Here is a 27,551-nt window from a genome sequence, read left to right as displayed (position 1 = left end):
AAGAGTTACAGATATAAAATAAAAAGAAGTAAAGACTCTGTAATCTTAAATTTGAATTGGCAATATTAGTACAAACTCAAAGTTCTTCCTCTGTATTCCACCTCCTCACAACTGAACTTGAATCTAATCAGTCTTTAGATCTAACTTCCAGTCCATAGAAAATAGAGAGGACAGAGTAACAAGTTAAATAACCACAGGAAGCAATCAGCCAAATCCAGAATGTGGTATACTTTTCATCATAACTCACCAACAAATCAATGGAACTTTAAAAAGTCTTGAAGGGAGGAGGAATTGTTTTAGAACAAAAGAAACTGAAGAAACCTAACAACCAAATGCAGTAAGTGGACTTTGTGGGATCCTGATTTGACTAAAACAACTTTAAACATTTAGTCAGTTAGGGCAATCTGAATATGGACTGAGTATTAGATGTTAAGGAAGTATTGTTAATTATTTTAGGAGTGGTAATGATATTGTATTACGTAAGAAAATTTACTCTTTTATTGAGATGCATAACTGAGGTACTTTGGAGATGTAGTGAAATTATTTTATAATACTCCAACCAAAAAAGTGGGGAGGATAGACAGACAGACAGATGAATGGATGAAATAAGTATAGCTGTTGAATCGGGGAGTAGGTACACAGCAGTTCATTAAGTAAAAACAAAACAAACACCAAAAAACAAAACAAAACTAAAACCTGCGGGGGCTAGGATCAAAAACCACAGGACGTGAGGAATAGTTGGACAGCAAGGATGAAAATGAGCTATGGTGGTTACTCACAAGAGAAAATCAGGAAAGAGAAACTAAGAGAAGGCTGTACTCTAATCTGGGTGCTCTCAGAGGTCTGGCCACACCCATGAGAAGTATGGGGAGTGTTTCCACTTAGAAGGAAGGAGCAGCCACAGGTCTGCAAAGGACATCAAGAAAGCCTAATGCAGCAGAGAACCGCCTACAAGAAAGAGAGTATTGCTGTATAAAAAGAACTGGAATATCTAAATTTCATCCTAGAAAGTAGAAAGATTAACTGAATTTAAAATGAAAGATGAAGATCAACTCACTCAAAGTTTAAAACTGGTCATTTAATCCTTAAAGGTAAATGACACATTTTTGTGTGTGTGTGTGTGTGTGTGTGTGTGTGTGTGAGGAAGATCAGCCCTGTGCTAACATCTGCCAATCCTCCTCTTTTTTTTGCTGAGGAAGACTGGCCCTGGGCTAACATCCATGCCCAACTTCCTCCACTATTATATGGGATGCCGACACAGCATGGCTTGCCAAGCAGTGCATCGGTGCGCGCCCGGGATCCGAACCAGCAAACCCCGGGCCGCCGCAGTGGAGCGCACGCACTTAACTGCTTGCGCCACCCAGGCCAGCTCCGACACATTTTTTTAAAATGGTAACTAGCCCAGAAGCACACCAGTTGCTTCCAAAGTGGTAGGGATATGAACATGTATAATCAATCATTCTTTCTCAGTAGAAGAACTGCAGAACTCGTCTAGAAGGAGAAGCTGAATGGCACTATTACCATTGCGTGATGGTTAAAACACACACACACACACAACACATTATTTTAGGTAATGCTAGAAGTGCATTTGTGTATTTGGCATCCATGTTTAAATTAAATGTTTGTATATGTATATTAAGAGTTAATATGCTTATTTTCTCTTTTTTACTTACTTTCAGTGTGTATATTAACTTACATTTAATGCTCTAAAATAATTCAAAGCTTCTTTTATTTCAGCTGACATAATAAAAAAATTATAGCCATCAAGGACATTGAATAAACTGTCCATCTTGAGAGAATAATGCAATAAGAACTCATTTACTTGACAGTCATAACACACTGGAGTATCTTCTATGTGCCAAACACTATACTAGCTGTTAGAGATACGAAGATGAGTATAAGATGACAGAGGAAAAGACAATTCTGTCCCCATTCTCTCAGAACTCACTACAAAACAATAAGGAAAAACAAGAAACTGCAACACTAACTCCACTGTGGAAGAACCTAAGAGCTAAATGTGACCGACTCAGCAGTCTCCTTTACAGGCAGATTACACCACAGAACTCGGGCAAGACGCAGGAGTTGGAGACACCAGGTACTGCAGAGGGAAGCTTATTTTGAAGATAGTTACGCCTCCAGGCCCCTGTCTCTCTTCTTCCACAACTGTAGGAGACGGGAGGGTTATTCTCTAGAGAAATTAAACCAAAGAGGCCCTACGCTGGGAACACCAAAATCGTACAGGGTGAAGATGAGGATGGAGAGAAAAAAAGGAAAGCAAATGACAGTATGCTTGCTCAATAGTGACTCTGCCCCTCAGGATCCCAGAACTGCAGCCAGCCATATTACCCCCACCCTCAACCCAGGCAAGAAACCTGAAGATCCTTCTCTGAAAAACCTGTACAACCCCAAAGGAAAAGATCTATAGATACCGAGATAGATGGCTCCTCAATGAAAAAGCCAGCTCATCCTCCAATCAGGCAACAAACTAGATTCCATGCCCTGTCTACAAGCAAAGGGCTCCCAATCCGCTTTAGACTGCCTAACTTCTACAGATGAACAGATGGCCAAGGAGCCAGTTCAAGGAAATGGAGCCAGTGCAAGGAGTAGAAGGAAAAACTTCAACCACCACCAAACTTTATAACTAACAGTCCCAGAAAGATAAGAAAAACATCTCATCTATAAAACAAGAACAGTATGTTCCCCAAAAAGGACAATCAGAGAAGGGCTCTTGGAAATTAAAAATGAAAGCCAAAATTTTAAACACTAACACAAAGGCAATAAGATTAGGAAACCTCTCAGGGAGTATACTCCAATACAAAAAGACAGATAACACGATTAGTCATTTAATAAATTAGTGTTTACGCTATTATACATCAAACTGGTAGGAACATTAATTTATTTGATATATTATTCAAGTAAGTACTGATTTAACTAGAAATGGTGATAAAACCATACCGGGAAGATAAGAGAGCTAAATCCTCATATACCATAAGAAGAAGTCAACAGATAAGTTTCTAAAATCAAAGAATCAGAGAATAGTATAAAGATATTACTTAGAATTATGGAAGTAATACAATACTGAAGTTGAAAGTGGTTGTCTCTGCATTGGGATCAAAGCATTAGGAAGAAATGAGACAGGGCATTGTATTAACCCTACGTGCATATATCTAAAGCACGTGCATAAATCCCACTTTGACAAAAATAGAGATTAATTTAAAAACATCAAGATGACACCATCCTTGTTCTTAAGGAGCTCGCATTCTATCGGAAGAGACAAACAAAACAACAATTATAGTAGCATGCAATAAATGATACAATAGAAGCAGACAATCTGAATAGCATAGAGGATCCCATCTCAGTCAAATGAGGAAGGTTTCTGAGAACAGGGAACACTTGAACTGCGGTTTTAAAGGATGAAAAGGAGTTAACTGGTCAGAGAGGGGATGATGAGTGTTTCTCTCAGCAATTGTCTATGCATGTAAGTTTTCTTTCTAAAACACAAATGTAATAGCATTCTATAAATACACTTTTGCACCTTGCTTTTTCTACTTAATCCATCTTAAAGATTGTTCCTCAGAAAGTCCTTAAAAACAGCTATTAGTTTCTCAAGGATCTTTAGTGAAGTCTTATATAAAGGAAGATAATTTATTTTTTAATATGTTAAGTACCTAGTTTCTATTTGCAACCATAATACACGTGTCTTATAAAAAATTCAATGGTATAAAAAATTAAAAAGTAAAAAAATCCTCACTTGTTCCTCCATTCCTACCTCCCAAGAATAAGCACTTTTAATTTCCTCCCACATCTTTTTCTATAAAAGTTAAAAGACATACATAAGTAAATACTATTCAAGTGAATGCAATAATATAATGTTCTATTAACCTACTATATCTTATATACACACTAGTCTATACACATAAAATACATTTATATTCTTTAAAGTCAAGGATTCTGTGATAAGAATTATAAGAAATTTTACTGTATGTCAACTTACCAACACAATCACAGCACTCATCCCAAAGGGTTCCGAGACACAGCATACACTCCTTACAGCAGGAACAATTTCCTTCTCCAGGTCGGCACTGGCAGAGCTCCTAGAAATAAGACAGATGTTCAAACTCAAAATTCCAAATAACTGTATTTAAAATTAATTTTTTTGCAGCAAAAAAACCCGCACAATATTTGCATTTATAATAATTTACTCTTGACACAATTTTTTATTCAGCATCATTATTTGCAGGAACATAAATATCTATAATGTCAAGTAGATTTATATTTTCTTTTAGCCACATTTAGTGAACACATTTTGGATCCTTTTATCTTATTTTGAAACAAAAATACTTTACTTTATAACCCATAACTTTACCTCCCCACCAAGTCAACAAATAATTCAGCACAAGAACAAAAACTACTTTTCAGCTATTAGAGTCATTGTCCAAATTAATCTAAATGAATAGACTTGTAGTGGAAGCTATGGTTTCTCAATATGTAAAGTGTAAATAAAAGCATCTTTTAAAAACTGCTATTTTTATTGATCTACAACATATTAAAAGTGTGCTCTGTGCAGCAGACTGTTTACAAAGAAGGTAGCAATTATTGCTCTCCCTAAGTCCACCCTCTTTGCAATGCAACTTTGTATCTCTTCTGATAAGGGACAGAGTCTATTTCCAGACTCCTTAAACCTAGGTGTTCTTGAGACTTGCTGGGATCAACAGAACTTGGTGGAAGTGACTTCGCATCAGTTCTGAGTCTAGGCCTCAAGAAATCTAGAGTGCTTTCCACTCTTTCTCTAGGAACTTAGCCCAGCTGCCATGTGAAGCCTGGGAGAAGGCCACGTGGACAAGTCAGTCCACCTGAAGCCATCCTAGCTCAGCCAGCCTCCAACCAACCAGAAGCTGACAATAGAGACAGGAATGCAGAAAAACACCCCAACTGATGTAGGCTCAAATTGCTAAGCCCCAAGAACAAGAGCTACATAAATGGTTCTTGTTTTAAGCACTAAACTTTGGGGTGGTTTGTTACTCCACGAAAGCTAATTAATACAGCTTGCTTTGTAATGAAGTTTCAAGGTAACTGCTTCAGCCCTTGCCACCAGACAGCCGCTCCTAAACAAACGCAACTTAAAGGGAAGTTCTATAGCCACCACTGCCTACTTGGCTTTCTCTGCTTTATGAGATACCACTTATGTTTTTAAAAAGTTAAACATAGCACATAGCACTTATCTCTATTAAATTTATCTTATTACATTTCTGGACTATTGGAGTCAGTCCATCATTCTAATATGACGCGATTTTTTGCAACACTGGTATTTTTTTCCAGTTTTATTGAGAAATAATTGACATACATCACTGTATAAGTGTAAGGTGAACAGCATGATAGTTTGATTCACATATATTGTGAAATGATTACCACAATAGGTTAACATCATGATCTCATATAGACACAATGAAAAGAAAAGAAAAAAAAATTTCTTTGTGATGAGAATTCTTAGGATCTACTCTCAACAACTTTCTTATATACTACACGCCAGTGTTAACTATAGTTATCATGTTGTACATTACATCCCTAGTACTTAGTTAACTTATAACTGGAAGTTTGTACCTTTTGACTCCCTTCCTCCAATTCCCCCTCCCCATATCCCCCACTTTGGTAAACACAAATCTGATCTCTTTTTTTATGAGTTGGGTGGCGGTTTTGTTGTTGTTCTTGCTGTTTTTAGATTCCACACTTAAGTGAGATCATACAGTGTCCTTCTCTGCCTGACTTATTTTACTTAGCATAACGCCTTCAAGGTCCATCCATTATGTCACAAATGGTAGGATTTCCTCCTTTTTTATGGCTGAAAAATATTCCATTGTATATATACACCACAACTTCTTTATCCATTCATCGACACTTAGGTTGTTTCCATGTCTTGGCTATTGTGAATAATGCTGCTATAAACATGGGGGGTGCAGATATCTTTTCGAGTTAGTGTTTTTCATTTCCTTTGGCTGTATTCCCAGAAGTAGAATTGCTGGATCATATGGTAGTCCTATTTTTAATGTTCTGAGGAACCTCCATACTGTTTTCCATAGTGGCTGTACCAATTTACATTCCCACCAACAGTGCACAAGGGTTCCCTTTTCTCCACATCCACACCAGCATTTGTTATCTCATCTTTTTTTCTCCCCAAAGTCCCAGTATATAGTTGTATATCCTAGTTCTACATCCTTCTAGTTCTTCTATGTGGGAGGCCGCCCCAGCATGGCTTGATGAGCGGTGCGTAGGTCTGCGCCCAGCATCCGAAGGGGTGAACCCCAGGCTGCTGAAGCACAGCACACGAACTTAACCGCTACACCACCAGGCCAGCCCCATCTCTTGTCTTTTTGATGACGGCCATTCTAACAGGTGTGAGGTGACATCCCATTGTGGTTTTAATTTGCATTTCCCTAATGACTAGTGATATGGAGCATCTTTTCATGTACCTGTTGGCCATTCATATATCTTTTTTGGACAAATGTCTATTCAGATCCTTTGTCCGTTTTTTATTTGGATTATTTGCTTTTTTGCTATTGAGTTGGATGAGTTCTTTATATATTTTGGATACTAACCCCTTATCAGATATAGCAACACTGATATTTAATTCCTTGTTTTCTTCTTCTCCAAAAGTCCCCTAGCTATCACACAGTGCTTTAAAGAATCAACACTTGTGCTATTTTCCAACTAATTCATTAGTTTGATGTCAGTGTATATCTGTGACCTAATATAAGCAAATTACAATATTCTAGCAATGTGGAATTCTGTATATTCAGGCCGCATCCATTTTACGCAGACCTTAAGTCACTTTTCCAGGTCTGTTAGAAAGAGAGGGGCTAAAAGGGCAGGGACTTCTTGAGAAGAACAGATGCTTCATCATAAAATTGGTGATGCTTAAGTCAGACAAGCTCAGACTTACTTGGAAATCTAGAAAAACAGAGTTGCCAAAGCTATACTTTGTAACTTGTTTCTCTATAAAAAACTGTCTGTCTTGTCTTTGGAGTGAGACATTATCTGAGTACACATTTTTTGAAAACAGCATCAGAGTTAAGGATATTGACACTTTTTGTTTTTAGTTTTATAAAGGTTGCCACTTAATCACAAGAAATAAAGCTTTTTAAAAATTTTAATTTACATTATACATAGAAAATATCCCCTTACTGTTGTAGTTGCTTATATTTACATTATCTTTTTAGGTCAGGAGAAACAAATTAGAAAAGTAATAAATTTATTCAAAGAATATGTCTCTCCTTTTTCCTATCTATCATAGCTTGCAAATGGCAGCTTGGTAAATGAATTACTCTGTATTATGCTAAATAATTTTAAAATGAATGCCAATTTAATGGTTTCCATTAGAGAAATCTGAGTCTTTAAAGCATTCATTATGCCTCTTACTGTCAGATATTTGTGAGGTGTTTTAAATTGGAATGAAAAGGTAGATGATAACGTCAGATTACTGCTAAGTAATACAAGGTTAAAACTAAGACTATTTAAAAGTTCCTTGAACATGTCTGGATTATCTAGGCCTCAAGATTAAATGCATTTCACTCCCCTCTTAAGAGATGCTTGTGTTGTACTTTTACATGTCAGTGTGATAGAATAATGCACTGTAGCAATATGCTTAATGATTTATAATTTACTGATAGAATACAAAGTAGAGGCTATAGGAACCCAAGACATGGGGAAAATGACTTAAAGATAGGCTTTATTACTATACTATTAAAAAGAAAAAAATCCAGGTTAAGACTTTATTGGTAAAAATTACAGCTAAAACTGGTTAATGCCAAGTAACAATATGCTAGCTAATATTTTTCTTTCTTTCCATCTTATTACAGAAAAGACTGAAAAACCTTTGTCTTAATAAAATAAATTTAATCACATAAATTACGAAATTTTTACAGAGTAAATAAGCCTCAAAATATATCAAATAATCTGTATTCTTCATGAGTCATGTCAGCTTTCTTTTCAGGAGCCTAGGAAACAAGAAGAATAAGATCCCCAAACCAACTTTTCAGCTAGCATTTGTGCCTTTTTAGTTTTCAAAAAACACTTAACTTCTCACTTTCCAGGAGAAAAATACTACACAGGCAAATTTAATAGATGGCATTTCGGATCTCAAAAACCTCACTGGAAATCTAGAGAGCAAAAATATACGGAAATGATTTGCTCTATGACTACTGTCATAGTCAAGAAGAAAATGGAAACAATGAATTTCCATGTGAAAATAACTATGAATAACAGCCATGTGCAGCTTTCATCAAGTAATTCACTCTTTTCTATTTACTTTACATGTCTTTCAAAATCACATTATTGAATAACGTTTTGTCATAAACATACTTGGAAATGTATACTTTAATTTTTTGACAGTAAGCAAACTGTGGTTAGAATGAATGTTTTTAAATATAAAAAACATTTCTAAAGTGCTTTGAAGTCAAGTATCGGAAATACAAAAGAAAAAAAAACAACTCAAAATGTAACTGTGATGAATCAAGGATCACAGAAAAACATAAATAATTACTCCATTTAAATTAAGCAGAATCTTTTCTTCAGGACACTTAAAAAGAAACCTTTACCTTTAGTTATTTTAGTTACGAGGACATAAATGAATCTTCTGCAACCAGAAAGGCTTTGCTGAAGAGGCTAGAGTCAAGATAAAAGGAATGCTTTAAAAAACATTTTTTTAATTGTAAAAAACTTTGAAAAATATCTACTAGAGTAGAAGGAAAAAACCCACATTCCTCCCACTTTGGTAAATTCCTATGCATTTCTAACAAAATAATGATTGTATACTCTCCTGATCTAAAAAAATAAACATTTCCCTATTGTAAAAATCTGTCAATATAATTTAACAGTTGCATAATAGAACATTCTCCATACCAAAATTCAGAAATAGGCCTTAAATTCTTGATCCCTTCCACACCTTGTCCATGTTCTCATTCTTTATCACCACATTCAAAAACTTTATTATCTTCCATTTTACTACTATATCAAAGTCTCTACTTCTTAAATAGAAAATACAGTTGAGCTATGTTGAATTTTCTGTTTGGACTGGCTATTTATACATTTTATTACTCTTACTATAACTAAACTTGAGTACTGCTCAGCTGAATGAACATGTGATCACAACCAAACACAGAGTTCACAGAGGTCCAAAACAAAGACGCTTCAATGCCTCCAGCCATCACCTCCCTCAACAACGGTCCTAAGTGGACTCGTTTAACATTAACAGGCACTGTGCTAAGTGCTTTATATGCATTACCTTCAATCTCATAAAGCTCTATCAAGGTACTTATTATTTATCTTCATTTAAAATAAGGTTATGAAATTTGTACATCATTCAATTAGTAAGTGGTTGAGATCTGATCCCAGTTTTGGTTAGATATTCCTGCTTTTCAAACATTGAAATGAAAACTATACAGCTGATTTCTTATTAATTTAGTATTTCAATAATTATAGTTATTACTTTCTTAAAGAGAATGAGCCCATAATTAAACTTAGATAATCCTTTAGGTTATTTAGTCGAAGGCATTATTCACTCTCAGTACCTGAATACAATTAAAAGTGCTATTGCCCAAGTTTAATCTTTGTAAAAGCAAGCTAAGTATTGTTGGCTAAGAGTTGCAAAACCAGTGAGTAGGAATTTAATACTTAATTCTTTTGTTGCTTCAGCCGGTTAATGACCATATCATCTGCTTCCCTAGTCTGCAAGTGTCAGAGAAAGTGTGGGTGTTGCTCACGGTACAGAGGAAAAGGTTAAGGAGTGGGTTAGTGATTTGTCTGAGTTCACACAACTGAGACTCGGACATCAGGTCTTCTGACTCAAGGCTGTTCCTACCACCACGGCTTCTGCATGTTTGAGTCAGAGTAACATGGAATAAGACATCTGTTCACCGTGTGTAGGACTACGTTAGATGTTGTTAAAGTTTGGTAATCACATTGTTCAATAAATTTATGATGGAAAAAATTGAAACTTTACACTAAATGGAAAACAGAAATTTACACATTTGGGCTATCCCATATGGACCAGAATGAGTATTTAGAGAATCTGGCAAGTTGCTTAAGCAGCTTATATGAAATGTGTATCGGCAAAATGAAAAGTTTTGGGGCAGTCTAATCATTTAAAATGTATCTTATTACATTTGTATTACAGAAAATCTTGAATATGACAGAGAACTTCAAATTTTTGAATGCCAGAAGACAGACATTGTATATAACAATTCAATCAACTTTAACGGAAAATCTTATTCTCTACACAACTAAGGTTCTGGTGAGATCTTAATCCTCTATGCAAAATAAATTGGAAGGAGGGTATTATTCATCTGAGACTAAGACTAGGCTTTAAGAGTTGAAATTTATTTTATGAACTTCCAAATTTCCAGGCCACATATGGAAACTAATAACTTGAGGAAGAATCTTATTTATATTCTGATGTTCAGTTACTAATAAATATTTCTATTCTCTAACTGTTGCCAAGATCTGAGAGATTTGTTAGCACTGTTGTTAAATCAAGGGAACAACATCACTGAAAAGAACATTATAGTCTGATAGACAGCAAATCACTTGGACTTAGAGAATCTGGATTCAAGTCCTAGCCCATAAGCTGCAGTCTCAGTTTCTCAGTCATAAAAAGGGGATAGTATTGCTGGATTTTCTCTTATAGACTTTGGCATCCAAATGAGATAATGACTATCAAAATGCTTTGGTGACCCAGCAATCCCACTCCTAGGTATTTACTCAAGAGAAATGAAAACATATGTCCATATAAAGACCCATATGTGAAAGTAATTGTCAACTTTATTCATAATCACCAAAAACGGGAAACAACCCCATGTCCATGGGCTAGTGAATGGATAAACAAATGTGGTACAGCCACACAATGGAATACTACTCAGCAATAAAAAGGAAAAGAACTACCTGATACACACAACAATTTAAATGAATCTCAAAAGCATTATACTAAATGAAAGAGGCCAGACAGACACAAAAGGCTACATACTGTACAATTCTGTTCACACGACATTCTGAAAAGGCAAAACTATTGGGACAAAAATCAAATCAGTGATTGCCAGGCACTTAGACTGGGGAGAGGGCTAGTTTTGACTATAAAGGGGCACAAGGGAACTTTATAGAGTGATGAAAATTTTCCTATCTTGATTGTGGTAGTGGCTACATGAGCATATGTTTGTCAAAAATCAAAGAACTACATCTAAAAAGAGTGAATTGTATTCTACGTGAATTATATGTCAATAAATCTAACCAAAAAAACGCTTTGGGAGATCAGGGAATACCTTATTTCATCTTTGAAAGACCAGTATGGTACACTGTGGTCTCTCCACAAATTTACTATTTTAATAAACCTGAATTGAAAAACATAAAGCATTATATAAATGCAAGCTGCTATTAAAGAAAGTGGTGCAGAAGACAGTTCTTCTAACTCTGAAAATACATCTTTCTATTTTACTTTTAAGCTAAAACTAAACTTCTTTAAACTAACCTAAATCTTTTTTTTTACAAAGAAACATAAAACAATGCTAGTGAAAAATGCAGAACACAAAAGTTGTATATACAATATATTTGTTAAAAATCATCTAACTATAGAATAAAAGCCTGGAAAGAACTATATCAAAATATAAAAGTAGTCTGTGTTTGGATAATAGGAGTATGAATGATTTACTTTTCTTTTTCTACCACTATGTATTTTGTGAATTCTGAGTACAAAAATCTTTCTATAACGGCATATAAACATTTAATTTATTTGGACAGTATGACTTCTTAAGATATTTAATGTTTGTATAATAAAAAAAAATACTCAGGGCTGGCCTGGTGGCGAAAGCAGTTAAGTGCACACGCTCCACTGCGGCGGCCCGGGGTTCGCCGGTTCAGATCCCAGGCGCGCACCTACGCACTGCTTGTCGAGCCACGCTGTGGCAGTGTCCCATATAAAGTAGAGGAAGATGGGCAGGATGTTAGCTCATGGCCAGTTTTCCTCAGGGAAAAAAAAAAATACTCAAAACACACAAAGTGAGGTTCTTAAATATCACGTTAGGCAAACTCTAAGTATTTATAACATCTTGATCTTAAAGAAAAAAAAACAGGAATGTCAGAACAAAGCTAATCAAAGAAACGCACATTGTGTGAGCATCAGTAATCAACCAAGCATTAGATTGTGCCTACACTGGTGCTACTTTGACAGCCTCTACTGAGGTCACATGGGTATTTCAAAACTAATAAATAGTGGTCAGCCCGGTGGCAAGAGCGGTTAAATGAGAAAGCTCCACTTTGGCGGCCCAGGGTTTGCAGGTTCGGATCCCAGATGCGGACCAACGCACCGCTTGTCAAGCCATGCTGTGGCGGCGTCCCATATAAAGCAGAGGAAGATCGTCACAGATGTTAGCGCAGGGCCAATATTTCTCAGCAAAAAAGAGGAAGATTGGCATCAGATGTCAGCTCAGGGCTGATCTTCCTCATGGAATAAATAAATAAATAAATAAAACAAAACATCCTCAAGCAATCAGCCTTTATTCAAACATAATTATAATTAGGTTAGGCTATAACCAATCTGGCATATTAATATGACATTGACATATCAATGTGTCTTGACATATTAACACTTTTAAGGAGGAAATCAAACAAACTTGCACACTTGGAAGAGAAATATCAACTGAACCTCATTATCATGTTGTTCTTTATAAATTCTAACTGGTTGATAAATTTTTGCCCTGAAAATAATATAAATTTAAGTGAAACAGCACTGAAAACAGATTTTATCCTTCTGGCTAAATAAATCAGCATACAAGTTCACGTATATATGTGAACTACCAAAATATAACAAATGGCACCCATTTCTTATACAAACTTAGAAGCAAAATTTTAAACCTACTTACTTTAAAAGTCGCCCAATGAATTTCTTTAAAATAATCCCGGTGGGGGAAGAGGGGGAGGTACAGATAAAAGTGGACTGGCCATATGTTGATCACTGAGTGATGGGTATGGGGGGTTATTTTACTATTCTCCCTATTTTATGTATATTTGAAATTTTCCAAGTGTCTCAATGAAATCCTTATCTCTGTTTTAATAAGGAAACAGCCAGTGAAAAGAAAGTTTAGTCTCCACTAATAAATTTTAGCAGCTATTCTAATTGCATTAAACATTTGAAGGGAAACAATGACTTATTCTTCCCTTAAATTACATCAGGCTGAACTCATTACTTTTGGACATTAATTTCAAAGATTTTCATGAGGTGTTAACTGAAGCAAAACAGGACAAAAATGAGAGTCACAACTTTTAAGAACAACGAAGTAGAATGAAGAGAAAAAACACTATAGGAAAATAAGGTAGTGTTCATAAGGGGAAAGAGGAAACATTGTACATCATAAATCACAATATTACTAGCACATAGTAACAAATCAGGATAACTGTAGCAAGAGACTAACATGGAATTTAATTAGTACTGATTAAGGAAAAGGAAGAGAAAGTTAATTTTTTAGTTTACTGTGATTAAGAAAGCCCTGAAGTTATCTAACTATTTAGATTTTTAACTTAAGAGAAAATATACTTTAAAAAACTAGAATTATTAATAAGAAACTATTTTCAAATCCCAACTTATTTCAGGAAATTTAAGATTTATTTAATAGTTAAATCAATTTTTAGAATAAAAAAGCAGACGGTCAATTTGGCACATAGAAGTGCTAAATAAATATTCAGGTAACCAGTAAAGTGCTAAAATGATGCATCAATGATCCCTGAACCTAAGTTTGAATATTTTAATGAATTTGTTTGTATCATCCTAAACATGACCATAAATATTAGTCAAAAGTACTCATAAGTCAGTAAGGGGTTTTTCAATTCTTAAAAAAAATGGGTCTTGAGATTTCTGGGCTAGAAGCATAATACTGATCCCAAGTTTAAAAGTTCTTTTCACAAAAGCAGAAGAAAAAACTAATAAAGATCTTGTTATAAGTAAAATCTTATAGTACCAAGTTTTTTCCTGAAATAGCACAGCTAAACTACTCATATGAGCAAGAGTACACCAAGACAATTTTACTCTCTTGATGTTTAAAGTTAGATTTCTTTCCTGTCAGAAGCACAAGATAAATATTTATATAGGGACCACCCTTATGCATAGCAACTTAACGGAGTGGCAGGAGCGGCTGCGTTGCCTTGTGACCATGCTGGTAAAAATATTTACATAACTATGAGCTTCCAGGAAAAATTTTTTATACTTAGTTATTTCACGAGTGCAGAGGGCTCAACATAAACAAATGTTCTAACTTATCCTCATAGTACCTCATTTCAACACTACAGATGCTGTTCAAACCAAACTAAAATAACAAAAAGAAAATCTAAATTCCCTCTAAGAGGTAAGTAGTATCTTTCTTTAAACTTCTATAGCTTTGCCTTTCTTAAAGCACTTAGCTCCCACCTTCGTTTCTGTACATGTTCTTCTTCTATAAATTTAAGGAGAAAAGCCATTACTAGCATCTAAAATGTCAGTGTGCCTTGGTCTTTGTTAAATATGAAAGCAGAATTTTAATAACTTAGTATGTGCAATGGAAAGCAAAGTGCCCACAATTCTTAACCTTTTCAGGGCCATCAACCACTTTGAGAACCTCTTGAAAGCTATGGATTTTTTTTCTAGAAAACTGTACATACACAATTTTGAATATAATTCTGAGGATCCCCTGAAGCCCTTAAGAGGTCCAAGGACCCATTGGGGGTTAGTATGTCAAACACCCATAGCCAATCTATTCTTCAACTGAAGAGAACAGAACTAAAAAGAGGGCATTAAAGTTCAAGTTTCTATCAGACCAGTCAGGCTACCCTCCAACTAGACCAAAGAGACAAGAACCAAGCATCTACCACCCACCCACCCACCCCAACCACAGCGAGAAAACCAGCCAATCAAAATCAACCAACCACAAACTTCTCTTCAGGAACGTGATCAGCCTCAGAGCAGAGAACATGTTCCAGCATCAAGGGCTCCCTGTGCCTCAAGTGAAGCTGTCCAGTCTGTGTACGTCAGTTCTGCCACATACGCAGTCTCTCAACCAGCTTTTACTGCCTCATTCTTAAGTAGGTATAAATGGATGACTAAGTAATACTATACATTTGAGGACAGCCTACCACGTGGAAGAGACATAAGTTAAAAGAAAATAAATAATCTTGGCAGAAAGAAATAGTCCAGGTAACAGAACTAGGGGGAAAACACACACCTCCACCTCCACCAATGACACTTCCATTAAGTATCCTCAGAGATAACTGAGAAAAGGATGCCTTCAAAAACAAGTAAAAGTGTTAATACAAAAAATTAACAAGCAAAATAAAGAGCTCCTGAAATTTAGAAGTCATTGCTAATACTAAAAAATTCAACAGAAAAAGTTCTAAGGTAAAGTCAAGGAAATAGCCCAGAATGCAGAATAAGAAGGCAAAAACAGATTTAAGATTTATGACACTACATACAAGCAATGAACAATCTGAAAATGAAATTAAGGAAACAATTCCATTTACAACAACATCAAAAAGAATAAAATATCTATGAATAAATTTAACCAAAGAAGTGTAAGACTTCTTCACAGTTCTACAAAATATTGTTGAAAGAAATTAAATAAAATCTAAATAAAAAGAAAGACATCCATGTTCATGAATCAGAAGACAAATATTGTTAAGATGTCAGTACTTCTCAAACTGATCTATATATTCAACGCACTCCTTGTGAAAACCCTAGCTGGCAATACCAAAGGCACAATCCATGGGAAAAAAAATGGATATTGGATTTCACTAAAATTAAAAACTTCTGCTCTACAAAAGGTACTGTCAAGAGAATGAGAAGACTAGTCACAGAATGGGAGAAAATATTTGCAAAAGACATATCTGATAAAGGACTGTTATCCAAAACATACAAAGACTCTTAAAACTCAACAGTAAGAAAATGAACAACAGTAAGAAAATGAACAACTTAAAAATGGGCAAAGGATATAAACAGACACTTCACCAAAGATGATATACAGGTGGCAAATAAAGCATATGAAAAAATGCTCAACATCATGTCATTATGAAATTGCAAATTAAAACAATGAGATACCAAGAGACACCTATTACAGTGGCTAAAATTCAAAACACTGGCAAGCCAAATGTTAACACAGATGCAGAGCAACAGGAACTCTCATTCACTGCTGGTGGGAATGTAAAATGTTACGGCCACTTTGGAAGATAGTTTGGCAGTTTCTTACAAAAGTAAACATACTCTTAGCATATGATTCAGCAATTGTGCTCCTTGGTATTTACTCAAATGAGTTAAGAATTTATGTCCACACAAAAATCTGCACATGGATATTTGTAGCAGCGTTATTCTTAATTACCGAAATTTGGAAGCAATCAAGATGTCCCTGAATAGGTCAACGGATAAACAAACTGTGGTACATCCAAACAATGGAATATAAATCACCAATAAAAAGAAATAAGCTATCAAGCCACAAAAAGACATGGAGGAACCTTAAATGCATATTGTTAAGTGAAAGAAGCCAGCCTGGAAAGGCTACATACTGTATAATTCCAAGTATAAGGCATAATGGCAAAGGCAAAACTATAAAGACAATAAAAACCATCAGTGATTGCCAGGGACTTGGGGGGCAGGGCGGGGGTGGAGCACGGGGGTTTTTAGGGTAGTGAAACTATTCTGTGTCACACTGTAATGGCAGATATATGACATTATGCATTTGTAAAAACCCACAGAACTATACAACACAAAGAGTGAACCCTAAAATAAACTGTGGACTTTAGCTAATAATACAGTGTCAATATTGCTTCATCAATTATAACAAATGTACCACACTAATGCAAGATGTTAATAATAGGGGAAACAGTGGGTGTGCAGGGGGAAGGGATATATGGGATCTTTCTACACTTTCTGCTCAATTTTTCTGTAAACCTAAAACTACTCCAAAAAATAAAATCTATTATAAAATAAAATCTCAGCTGGCTTTATAGTAGAAATTGACAAGCTGATCTTAAAATTCATATGGAAATGCAAGAGACCCAAAATATTCAAATCAATCTTTAAAAAGAACAAAGTTGGAGAACTCATACTTCCTGATTTCAAAACATAACACAAAGCTACAGTATTCAAGACAATGTGGTACTGGCATAAACACAGACATATAGATCAATGGAATAGAATTTAAAGCCAGGAAATAAACTCTTACATTTATGGTCAACTTATTCTCAACAAGGGTGTCAACATAATTCAGTGGGAGAAAAATAGTCTTTTCAACAAATGGTCCTGGGACAACTGGACATCCATACACAAAAAATAAAGTTGGACCCCCTACCTCACACCATATACAAAACTCAATGCAAAATGGATCACAGACCTAAATATAAGACTAAAATTATAAAATTCTTAAAAGAAAATATACAAGTTGATCATTGGGACCTTGGGTTAGGTAATGGTTTCTTAGATACAACACCAAATGCCTAAGAGACAAAAGAAAAAAGAGATTACATCAAAATTTAAAACTTTCATGTTGCAAATGATATCAGCAAGAAAGCAAAAACACAACCCACAGAATGAGAGAAATTACTGGCAAGTCATATATCTGATAAGGGACTTATACCCAGAATATATAAAAAAAACTCTTATAACTCAACAATAAAAAAGACAAGCCAATTAAAAAATTGGCATAGGTTCTGAATAGACATTTCTCCAAAGATATACAAATGCAAGCAGGCATATGAAAAGATGTTCAACATCATTAGCCACCAGAGAAATGCTAATCAAAACCACTTCACATCCACTAAAACGGCTATAATAAAAAAGACAGAGAATAACAAGCGTTGGTGAAGATGCAGAGAATTTAGAACCCTCATACACTGCTAGTGGGAATGTATGCAGCCACTTTGGAAAATACTTTAGCAGTTCCTCACAATGTTAAATACAGAGTTACTATATGACCTAGCAATTCCACTCCTAGGTATATACCCAAGAGAAATGAAAACATATATCTACACAAAAACTTGTACATGAATATTCACAGCAGCATTATTCACCATAGCCCCAAAGTGAAAACAATCCAAATATCCATCTACTGATGAATGGATAAATTAAATGTTGTATATCCATATAATGGAATATTATTTGACCATAAAGGAATGAAGTACTGATATATACTAAGTCATACTAAGACATGGATGAATCATGAAAACATTATGCTCAGTAAAAGAAGCCAGACATAAGACAACATATTGTATGATCCCATTCATATGAAATGTCCAGAATGGGCATACAGAGAGATAGAAAGTAGATCAGTGGTTGCTTAGGGGTGGGGAGGAAGGAATGGAGAATGACGGCTAAGAGGTATCAGGTTTCTTTTTAGTTTGATAGAAATGTTCTAAAATAAGATTGTGGTAATTGTTGCTGAACTCTGTGAATACCACTGAATTGCACATTTAAATGGGTGAAATTTATAGTATTTGAATTGTATCTCAATAAGGCTGTTTAAAAAAAATCTAAAATACAGAGATTCATCTTAGATTTATACTAATCAAAGTTGCAGAAAGAAAGAAGGATATTATATATAAAAATAATAGTAAAAGGGAATATTCCAGTCTTTAGTTCAAAATAGATCACTTTCTCCCAGAAAAGACTCACAAGGTCCCCAACACAATGCAGGAAAAGACTCACACCAAGGATAAGGAGATGAAACTAAAAATTTCCAGAGAGAAGAAAGAAACAAACAAAGTCATGTACAGAGAATAAAAAACAGAGTGTTATGAGACTTCTTCCCAGCAATATGGAAAACTAGGAGATAAGAGAAATATCTTCAAAGTTCCAAGGGAAAAGAATTTAACCCAGAATTCTACATTCAGGCAAACCACCATCAGGAGTAAGGTGAGAATAAATACATTTTCAAGATACGAAAAACCCAGAAGTTTACTTCCAACACAGCCTTTCTTAGAAGATACTTTAGAGCACGTTACAACAAAACGAGAGTAAACTAAGGAAGAACGAGACATGGAATCCAAGAAATGGTAGAACCAATTTAGGAAAGTAATAATGGGAATGAGCCTGCATCAGACCCAGAAGGCACTCAGTTAAATCTGCAAACAACAAGACTGAAGGCTCCATTTGGGGAAAAACAGATTAAGAAGTTAAAACAATGTAAGATGCTAATGACTGACGATGCAAAATCAAGAAAGAAAATTAGAAACTCAAGAAAAACAAAATCATTCAAGAGAGGAAACATAATCATAGTACCCTATGTGACTCTACAGTCAACAATATTTATATAACCATTATAATATAAACACGGTTTACTGATTGTCAATTTTAGAATATACCTATAAATAAAGTATGAAAGATTCAAATATAGTTACAAGACAGAGAAATAAGGTTAATAATCACTGATAGAGCACTCATGTGCTGAGTGCTGATCTAAGTACCTTACACCTAACCCTCCCAATGACCATACATGGTAGGTATGGCACCTATTTTGTAGATGAGAAAACTGAGGCATTGAAAGATTAAGTAACTTGCCCAAGGTCATACAGCTAGTACACAGCAGAACTGGATTCAAATTCAGACAGCTGGTTCCAGAGTCCATGCTCTTAACCATTACACTATGCTGCCCTCAGAATGTAGGTGTTACCAAACTTGACAACATAAAAGTACAGATAACACCCCATTCCCCACAGACTTTGATACAGTCCATCAAAAGTCATTCCAAAAGGTGAAAATTCTGAAGGCAGCATTCACAAATGCTTTCCTTGCTTTCTATGACGTTAAGTGTGGCAATCAATGGTAGATTCACATGATCGCCAAGGGAATCCCATAAGCCCTCCCCTTTCTAGATCCCTAAAGAAACGCACAGTTTTTCTTAAAAATTATACTCTGTCTCACTGCTAAAAAATAAATAAATAAAATTTAAAAAGGAAAGGATAGGGCTACTAATATTCTCCTCTTACATCAGGAATCAAGAAACAGTGTTTCTAGTTGCTAGAATAGAACAGAAAGGTTTACCTGTTTTGTAGAAACTGAAAAGGTAACGAAGAGAGAACCTAAAAACAGTGACACAGTTACGGCAGGTCAGGAGTTGGGGAGAAGAGGATGGTACATGAGCTATGTCCTAATCTATAATAGAGCAGAAAGGCAGTTTTAGTCATATAATATCTAGAATTGATAAATTAAGAAACAGTATAAACATATTTAGCCATATGGTTAAAAATCACTAAAAGAAATAAAAATGCAAGCAGTTACTAGATTAAAAATGGTTCTCCTTGGGTAACAGAATGAGGAATAGGGAAAATTAGGTCAAGGAACTTACTTTTCATTATGTATCCTTCTAAAAATTTGACTTTTTAAAAAGAGACCTTTATTACTATGACATATAATATTGGTTTCTTTCTTTAGAACTGCGTAGAACTAGAAGGAAACTTTGAGATCACTTAGTCAGCCAATTCATTTTACAGTTAAAATGTGACAGATCATATTTTCCAAAGATGGCCACACCATTATGTCCCATCCACATGCTCTCCTTACAGCGAGACACCCATGCTCCTCCATCAAGAGGTGGGGCCTATGTTCCCTCCATGTAAATTCAGGCTGGAAGCAACACTGTAACTTCTAAAGTGAGGCCATAAAAGGCAATACAGCTTCCCCCAGCTCTGCCCTTCATAGGACACACATCTTGGAAGCCCATTAAGCCAGCATGCTGGAGAAATCGGAGAGGGGGAGGGGGAGGGAGAGGGAACTCACAGTGAAGACTCTTCCTAGCCCAGGTGTTACAGTTATTGGTGAGACTTCAGATTTGTGATACAATACAGTAGCCAACAATCGCATTTAAATTGAAATTGAGGGCCCGGCCCAGTGGTGCAAGCGGTTAAGTGCGCGCGCTCCCTTGCGGTGGCCCGGGGATCACAGGTTCGGATCCCGGGTACACACCGACGTACCGCTTGTTAAGCCATGCTGTGGCGGCGTCCTATATAAAGCAGAGGAAGATGGCCACGGATGTTAGCTCAGGGCCAATCTTCGTCAAGCAAAAAGGGGAGGATTGGCATCAGATGTTAGCTCAGGGCTAGTCCTTCTCACACACACACAAAAATAATAAAAAAATAAATTGAAATTATTTAAAATTAAATAAAAATAAAATAAAATCTGTTTTCTATCACACTAGCCACATTTCAAGTGCTCAATAAGACACATGTGGCTAGTTTCTACTGCACGGGACAGGGCAGACATAGACCATTTCCACAATTTACTTCAATGTCCAATAAGCCTTTGTGAACAAAACGAACAAGAAAATCCTCAATCCTCAGAGCCAGCCCTGATGGCCCAGTGGTTAAAGTTCAGCGCTCTCACCACTTCGGTGGCCTGGGTTCAAACCAGGTCACAGAACCACACCACCCATCTGTCAGTTGCCATGCTGTGGCAGTGGCTCACACAGAAGAACCAGAAGGACTTACAACTAGGATATACAACCATGCACTGGGGCTTTGGGGAAGGGAAAAAAAAGAGGAAGATTGGTAAGAAGTATTAGCCCAGGGCGAATCTTTCCCTGCAAAAAAAAGAAAATCCTCAGAGGCCGGCCCAGTGGTTAAGTTCACATGCTCTGCTTCGGTGGCCTGGGGTCCAGGGGTTCGGATCCCGGGTGTGGACCTGCACACTGCTCATCAATCCATGCTGTGGTGGGGTCCCATATACAAAATAGAGGAAGACTGGCACAGATGTGAGCCCAAGGACAATCTTTCACACCAAAAAAAAAAAAAAGAAAATCCTCAGTCTTCGAACCCTCTATATTTTTAACCTCAAATACTCTGCCACTATGCACCAGAAGAGCTGTCTCTGCAACTCCAGAAAAAGATCTGATGATTCCTGACTCTGAAGGAACAACAGGAATCTGAGAAATGTTAGCATCAGTTAATTAGTGGGGGGAAAAAAAAAAGTCCTAGCTTCTTTCCAATGAATTTACTAGCATCACCATTTAACAAGTGAAGTTTCACTTGATTTTCCAGTTTTTACACTTGCATAGTACTCTTTACTTTTTGAAGAATTTTGTAAGTCTTAAAAATTTTTAAATTAAAAGGTAAAACAAACAAACAAAAACCTTTGAGAGTGTTTATCAATATTAACCAAAAAGCTTTCTCTTGTAAATACTCCCTTAGAAAGCAAGGTATTTTAAATAAAGTCTAATTTTTAATTATTTGAACTAATGGAAATTATAGACTTGGAGAATCAAAAAATAATTTGGGATTTAAGTGAATTTCCACCTAAACATGAATATAGCAAATGTTAGAAGACTTTATTTCTAACAACAAATAATGAAGCCACATTGAAACACCCTGGGAAGTGGCTCAGATTCTCCATCTGACCCCAGCACAAAGCTAGACTTTATGTGCTAACTATGAAATTTTCAGCCAGCACAAGTCTAAGCAGATGTGCCATATCAAAACTTCCATATATAAAATTAGATGATATTAAAGATTTACTGTTAAATTTTAAATTGCTAATAGCTATGTTTTAAAGAATTCTTATCTTTAAGAGATAGATATTAGAATTATGACAAAACAGTATCAGGGATTTTCGGGAAATTAAAACAGAGCTGGGGTGGACGGTGTAGAGGAGTTTAGACGAAACCAGGGCAGCCAGGAGTTAACGGCTGCTGTGACTGCTGATGAGCAGTTCATTACACTCCTCTCTCTTCTATTTATGCTTGAAAATGTCCATAAGAAAAAAATTAAAAACCAGCCAACCTCTCTAGTTACATATCTTGGTTTGAAATGCAAAGTAAGAGTAAACAGTATGAGACGGTGGCAAACCACGCTCACAAACCCAGGCTTCCCAGAACTTCAACTACTAATGAGAATGACCAAAATGTTAGAAATAAGCACAAAATGCCTCTAATCTATAAAAATAATTATCACTCCTAGGACATACACACAATTGCTCTCATAACAGGATTCCAGTCCAAGAGGAAGCCAACTCACACTTCACATAGAATTCTAATGTGTGGTTACTGAATTTCTTAGCCAACAGCCAATAACTAGAAGGGAGACTAATAAAGACAGACCCACAATGGGTACAAGACTGCTGATGGTCTAATATGTTGGGAAAAGAGAGAACAGCTATACAGGACATCAAGTTTACTGCTAATTAACACAACTTTATCGAGCGTAATAACCAGTATGTTTAGTGGAAAGGCCAGAGGCTTTGGAGTCAAACACATACCATGTTCCACAATCACTTACTAGCTATATGAACCTCGCCAAATTACTTAACCTCACTTTTCTCCACAAAAAAAAAGTAAGAGTGGTAGCTACATCACTAGGCTTGCCTCGATGACTGAAAGAGCGATCACTGTCAAGTACCTTGGAAGCAGATTCTCCAATCCCAGCCAACAACTTACCTGCAACCTTGAGAGACCTTGAGCCAGAACCACCCAGATAAACTACTCCCAGATTCCCAACCCTCAGAGACTGCATGAAATAATGTTTATTGCACTAAGTTGCTATGTTTGGGGGTAACTTATTACACGGAATAGACAACTAACACATTATACTTAGGGTAACATTTGTCCATTACTTGACCAGCTAAATTTTTTCCTAAACACAGTAAGTGAGCCCCTTTGCTATGTAAACTAAATTATACAAGGGAACCCTTTAATTCATCTGAATAGAGTGTTCATCACCTTGTACTGGCATGTTTACAAAGCAGGATATTATTCTCAGTACTGAACTTCTTGACTCTGACCTTGCTTGTACGCAAGAGAACTATGTGGGCAAAAATACAAACCAGTGTGTGACGGTTCAGTACCTCAGGCCCTGATCTAATACTCAGGCCTTACACTAAATTATATATATATACTTTATATACATATATACTGTATATATGTGCTCTATGTCTGCTCCACAATATATTTTAATATTAATAAAAAGTACTCTTGGTCCTACCTGAATGAGGCATTTGCTCACATCGCTAGCACAGAGTGCTTTATTACAACTCAGTGACACAGGGACCCATGTCAGGAAGACCAGGATGGTTAGAGTAAGCATAACAACAGAGTGTGACTTCATGTTTCTTCAAAGATAATCAGTAACTCCCAGGAAGCTAAACAAACAAAAAGAAAAAACAACAAAACTTTAATTCAAAGGCAAGTGATAGGGTAAAAGCAAATACAAAAATGAAAAACAAATAAACCAAGACTCATCGTTTGCGTTAGAAGACTTTTAAGTGATCATTTAAAGACCATTTTCAAGGAAAGATTACTCAAAACTCAAAAAAAAAAAAAAAAACCGACAATTTTATATCGTAATGTCTCGTTAGCCATCTTCAAAGATCTAGAATACTGAAATTCCTCAGACCACCCAGAAATGGTGACTGTAAAGGTAAAGTGAATATATATGTCTCTCTCTCTCTCTCTACAGATACATAAACAGATTTACATACATACACACACATCTGTCTATCTATACATCTCTAAACTATCAGTAACCTGAGAGTTTACCAGGCAAATAACTAGTTTCAATACTGCACTGCTACTATTCACCTTTAGTTTTAGGCCCATTATTCAACCTTTAGCCCATAAAAACTATTAATACTGTATTATAATTTTAAAACATTTAACAACATTTTAATTCTTAGAATTAAAACAAATTTTTAAAATGCAAATTATTCTATTGATTATTTATGACTATTTCATTTTGTCTCCTAATATATATTAGCCCAAATGAGGCTGCTCAAAGAAAGGAGTCAACAGCCGTTCCCTGAAATAATTTAGCAAATAACAAAGGGGATAATAAATTATTAATTGCATTAAGAACTCTGGATAATCTATTAAAATGTGAAGATATTCTTTTGATTCTATTGGCATCATAGATTCTTCCAAGTTATGAAGATATTACAGTTCAAAAAGAAAAAGGAAAGAAAGACCAGCACAAATTCTGACAGTGGTTAAACAACCAACATGGTTATTAAACTTTCAAAAAAGAGAAGATAAAACTTCTTGGGGTTAAAACATACTCCCAAAATATAATCAATTAAAGTAAATAACTACTGATGTAAGAGACATAAAAGGCGGGTTTATGGGGCCTTTATGATTACTGTAAACTACTATTCTAAGTATTACGAAGTACAATAAAGCAAAAGCAGTAAGAAGGTGAAAAGAATACAGGGCTCTGTGCCCGGTCTGACTGAATAAAGCCCTGGCGATTGCTACTCAGGCCCACAAAGTATTCCCTAGAGACCGTTAGTACCCCCAACTTTTAAATTATGTAACGACACACACAAGTCGGATGATTTCTGGAGCCACCAGTACATACTTGTCGAGGCAAAAGAAGGCATTTGAAAACTGATTTTTTCCACAACTAGTTTCATCCTACAAACACTAAAAATGGGATTTTTTTTTCATCTCTTAAGGCTGTCTTCTGAAGTGTGTGACAAATCACCCTACTCCCAAAATCTTACTAGAAAAAGTATTCAAGTAAATAAGGGCATGTACAAAGCAGCTAAGAGAATGCTTTAAAGGGCTTCTGGCTTGTTCCTAAGGAGTCAGAAACAGCACGGCGTCAGAACCGTGTTCCGCATCGTGGCAGCGTCTTGGGAGCGCAGGCTCCGGCGCCCTGCGAGCGGCCCCTACGGCAGCTGGCACTGACAGCAGCCTTTGTGCCGCTGGACCGAGCCCCGCGCCCAGCGAGGACGCAGAGGCGACGACGGCGGGCCGAGCCCGGGAGGGGCACGGGCGCTGCGGTGGGGGCGGCGGGGGGCGGCGGGCTCGGGCCCCGCCCGCCGCTCGCGCCCAGCACCCGCCTGCGACCGCTGCCGGACCTCGGCCGCCGCGTGGGCGGGGCCCGGGCCTCGCGAAGCCCTCCGCGGCTCCGGCCTCCCGAGGCCCGAGCGCGGCCCGGCGTCTCCCGGCCACAGTGCCGCCCCGCCCACTCCCGCTCACCGTGCGCCGCGAGGCCGCCTGGCCCTGGTTCCCGGCGGGTCGGCCGAGCCCGGGGCGCGCCGCGGGGCTGTGCGAAGGAGGCCGCCGCGCCCCGCGCCTCCGCGCCGCCCCAGCGCGCAGTGCCCGCGAGCCTCCGGCACCTTCGAGGGGCAGGCGGCGCGCTGCCTCCGCCCGCTCCCCGCTCCCCCCTTTCCCTCCGCCCGCGCGCGGGTCCCGCCGCCGCCAGCGCCCGCCAGGAGGCGTCTCTCACTCCCGGCGCCCCCGTCAGCGCACGCCGCCCGCCGGCCCTGGCCCCGCCCTCTGGTCACGCCCGCCGGCGGCCACACCCCCGGCCCGAGACACACCCACGGCGGCGCCCACGCGCGCTGCTCTTCGGCCCTGTGCCCCGCCCGCGTCTCCGGCTCTTTTGTCAGCCTTCTCCGGCTCGGCCGACCCTCCGGTGAGGCCCGGTGTCTGGGGCTCCTCTGCAACAGCTACCAATGCTTCAAGGCTTATCACGTCCTAGTCACGGAGCTGAGAGCGCGACGTGTGTGAGCTCACTGCATCCTCGCAGCGACCCTGTGAGAGAGCTGTTGTCTGCCCGGTTATGAGGATGCAAGACCGAGGCACCCAGTGCTTGAGTAGCCTAGGCCGTACCCAGTAGAGCGGGCGCTTGAATCCTTGTGACGACGTCAGACGTACGTTTCTGGGTCCTCAGACTTACGGAATAGGCATCTCCAAGGGTAGAGCCTTCAGAACTTCGTTGAGCAGTTCACTACGATTTGCTGGGCCCTTACCGAGTGCCGGCATGGCGCTAAGCGCTGGAAACAGAGGGGAGGAGGCCCCGGGGTGCTGGCCAGGAGGAGCTCACTGCCCTGTGGAAAGCAGGGACAGCTAGACAAATGGCTGCCCCCCCACAGCCTCACAGGAGAGGGCTACCCAAGTATGTATGACACCAGCACTCATTTCAGCCTGTATTTTAGAAAAATGAGTTCCTTCCACCAACCCTTAGCACGTAAAGGCGATTGAGAACTGCACTCAGTTCTTTCCCACAACCCTGGGAATTGCTTTTTAAAAGGATTCCAGAGTGATTAAGTTGGAGCCCGTTAGGCTAGATGACCCACAAGGTACTTTCACCTTGGAAATGTGACTCAGTGCTAAAGCTTAAGCTAGTAGAAGTCTTAAGTGTTTTACATTCCCCTTTGCTGATTAGAAGAAAACGGAAAGAATGCAAAGAGTTGATTGGCTCAGGAGGTGGATTGCATTATTGACAGTTGTCCATTTTTGTACAATAAGCAAATAAGTATACATTTTTAAAATCATCCCTGAAAATTATCCTAAAGAAATAATTGAGTCTACACAAATTTAATTTTAAGGATCTTATTCTGGCATTACTTACTGGTTAAATGAATGATGATATTCCAGCGCAATGGACTAAATCAGCTATTAAAAAATAACGTTGTAGTTCAGCGATTCTCAAACTTTTTGCTCTCAGGACCAAAACTCTTGAAAATTATTGAGGGCTCCAAAGCGGTTTTGTTTATGTATGCTACATCTATCAAAACTTTTAAAATTAAAACTGAGAAGTTTAAGAAATATTTGCTCATTATTTCATTTAAA

At 37.5% G+C, this 27,551-nt stretch overlaps 1 protein-coding gene across 1 annotated transcript in view; it reads right to left on the bottom strand.

Annotated features, from left to right (window-relative positions):
- TWSG1 (twisted gastrulation BMP signaling modulator 1) overlaps positions 1–26,114 on the bottom strand; it is a 59,255-nt gene extending 33,141 nt beyond the window's left edge. The window contains exons 1-3 of the mRNA XM_058556709.1: positions 25,953–26,114; positions 23,959–24,115; positions 3,995–4,094 (exon numbers count right to left, since the gene is read on the bottom strand). Coding sequence (XP_058412692.1) covers positions 3,995–4,094; positions 23,959–24,081 — 223 coding nt within the window. The 5' untranslated portion in view covers positions 24,082–24,115; positions 25,953–26,114. The remainder of the gene's footprint in view (positions 1–3,994; positions 4,095–23,958; positions 24,116–25,952) is intronic.
- Between the last annotated feature and the right edge of the window lie 1,437 nt (positions 26,115–27,551).

This window comes from Diceros bicornis, chromosome 16, assembly GCF_020826845.1.
Source record: "Diceros bicornis minor isolate mBicDic1 chromosome 16, mDicBic1.mat.cur, whole genome shotgun sequence".
NCBI classification, from domain to species: Eukaryota; Metazoa; Chordata; class Mammalia; order Perissodactyla; family Rhinocerotidae; genus Diceros; species Diceros bicornis.
The sequence above is the reverse complement of the archived record's forward strand: the minus strand, read 5'-3'. Positions and strand labels throughout refer to the sequence as shown.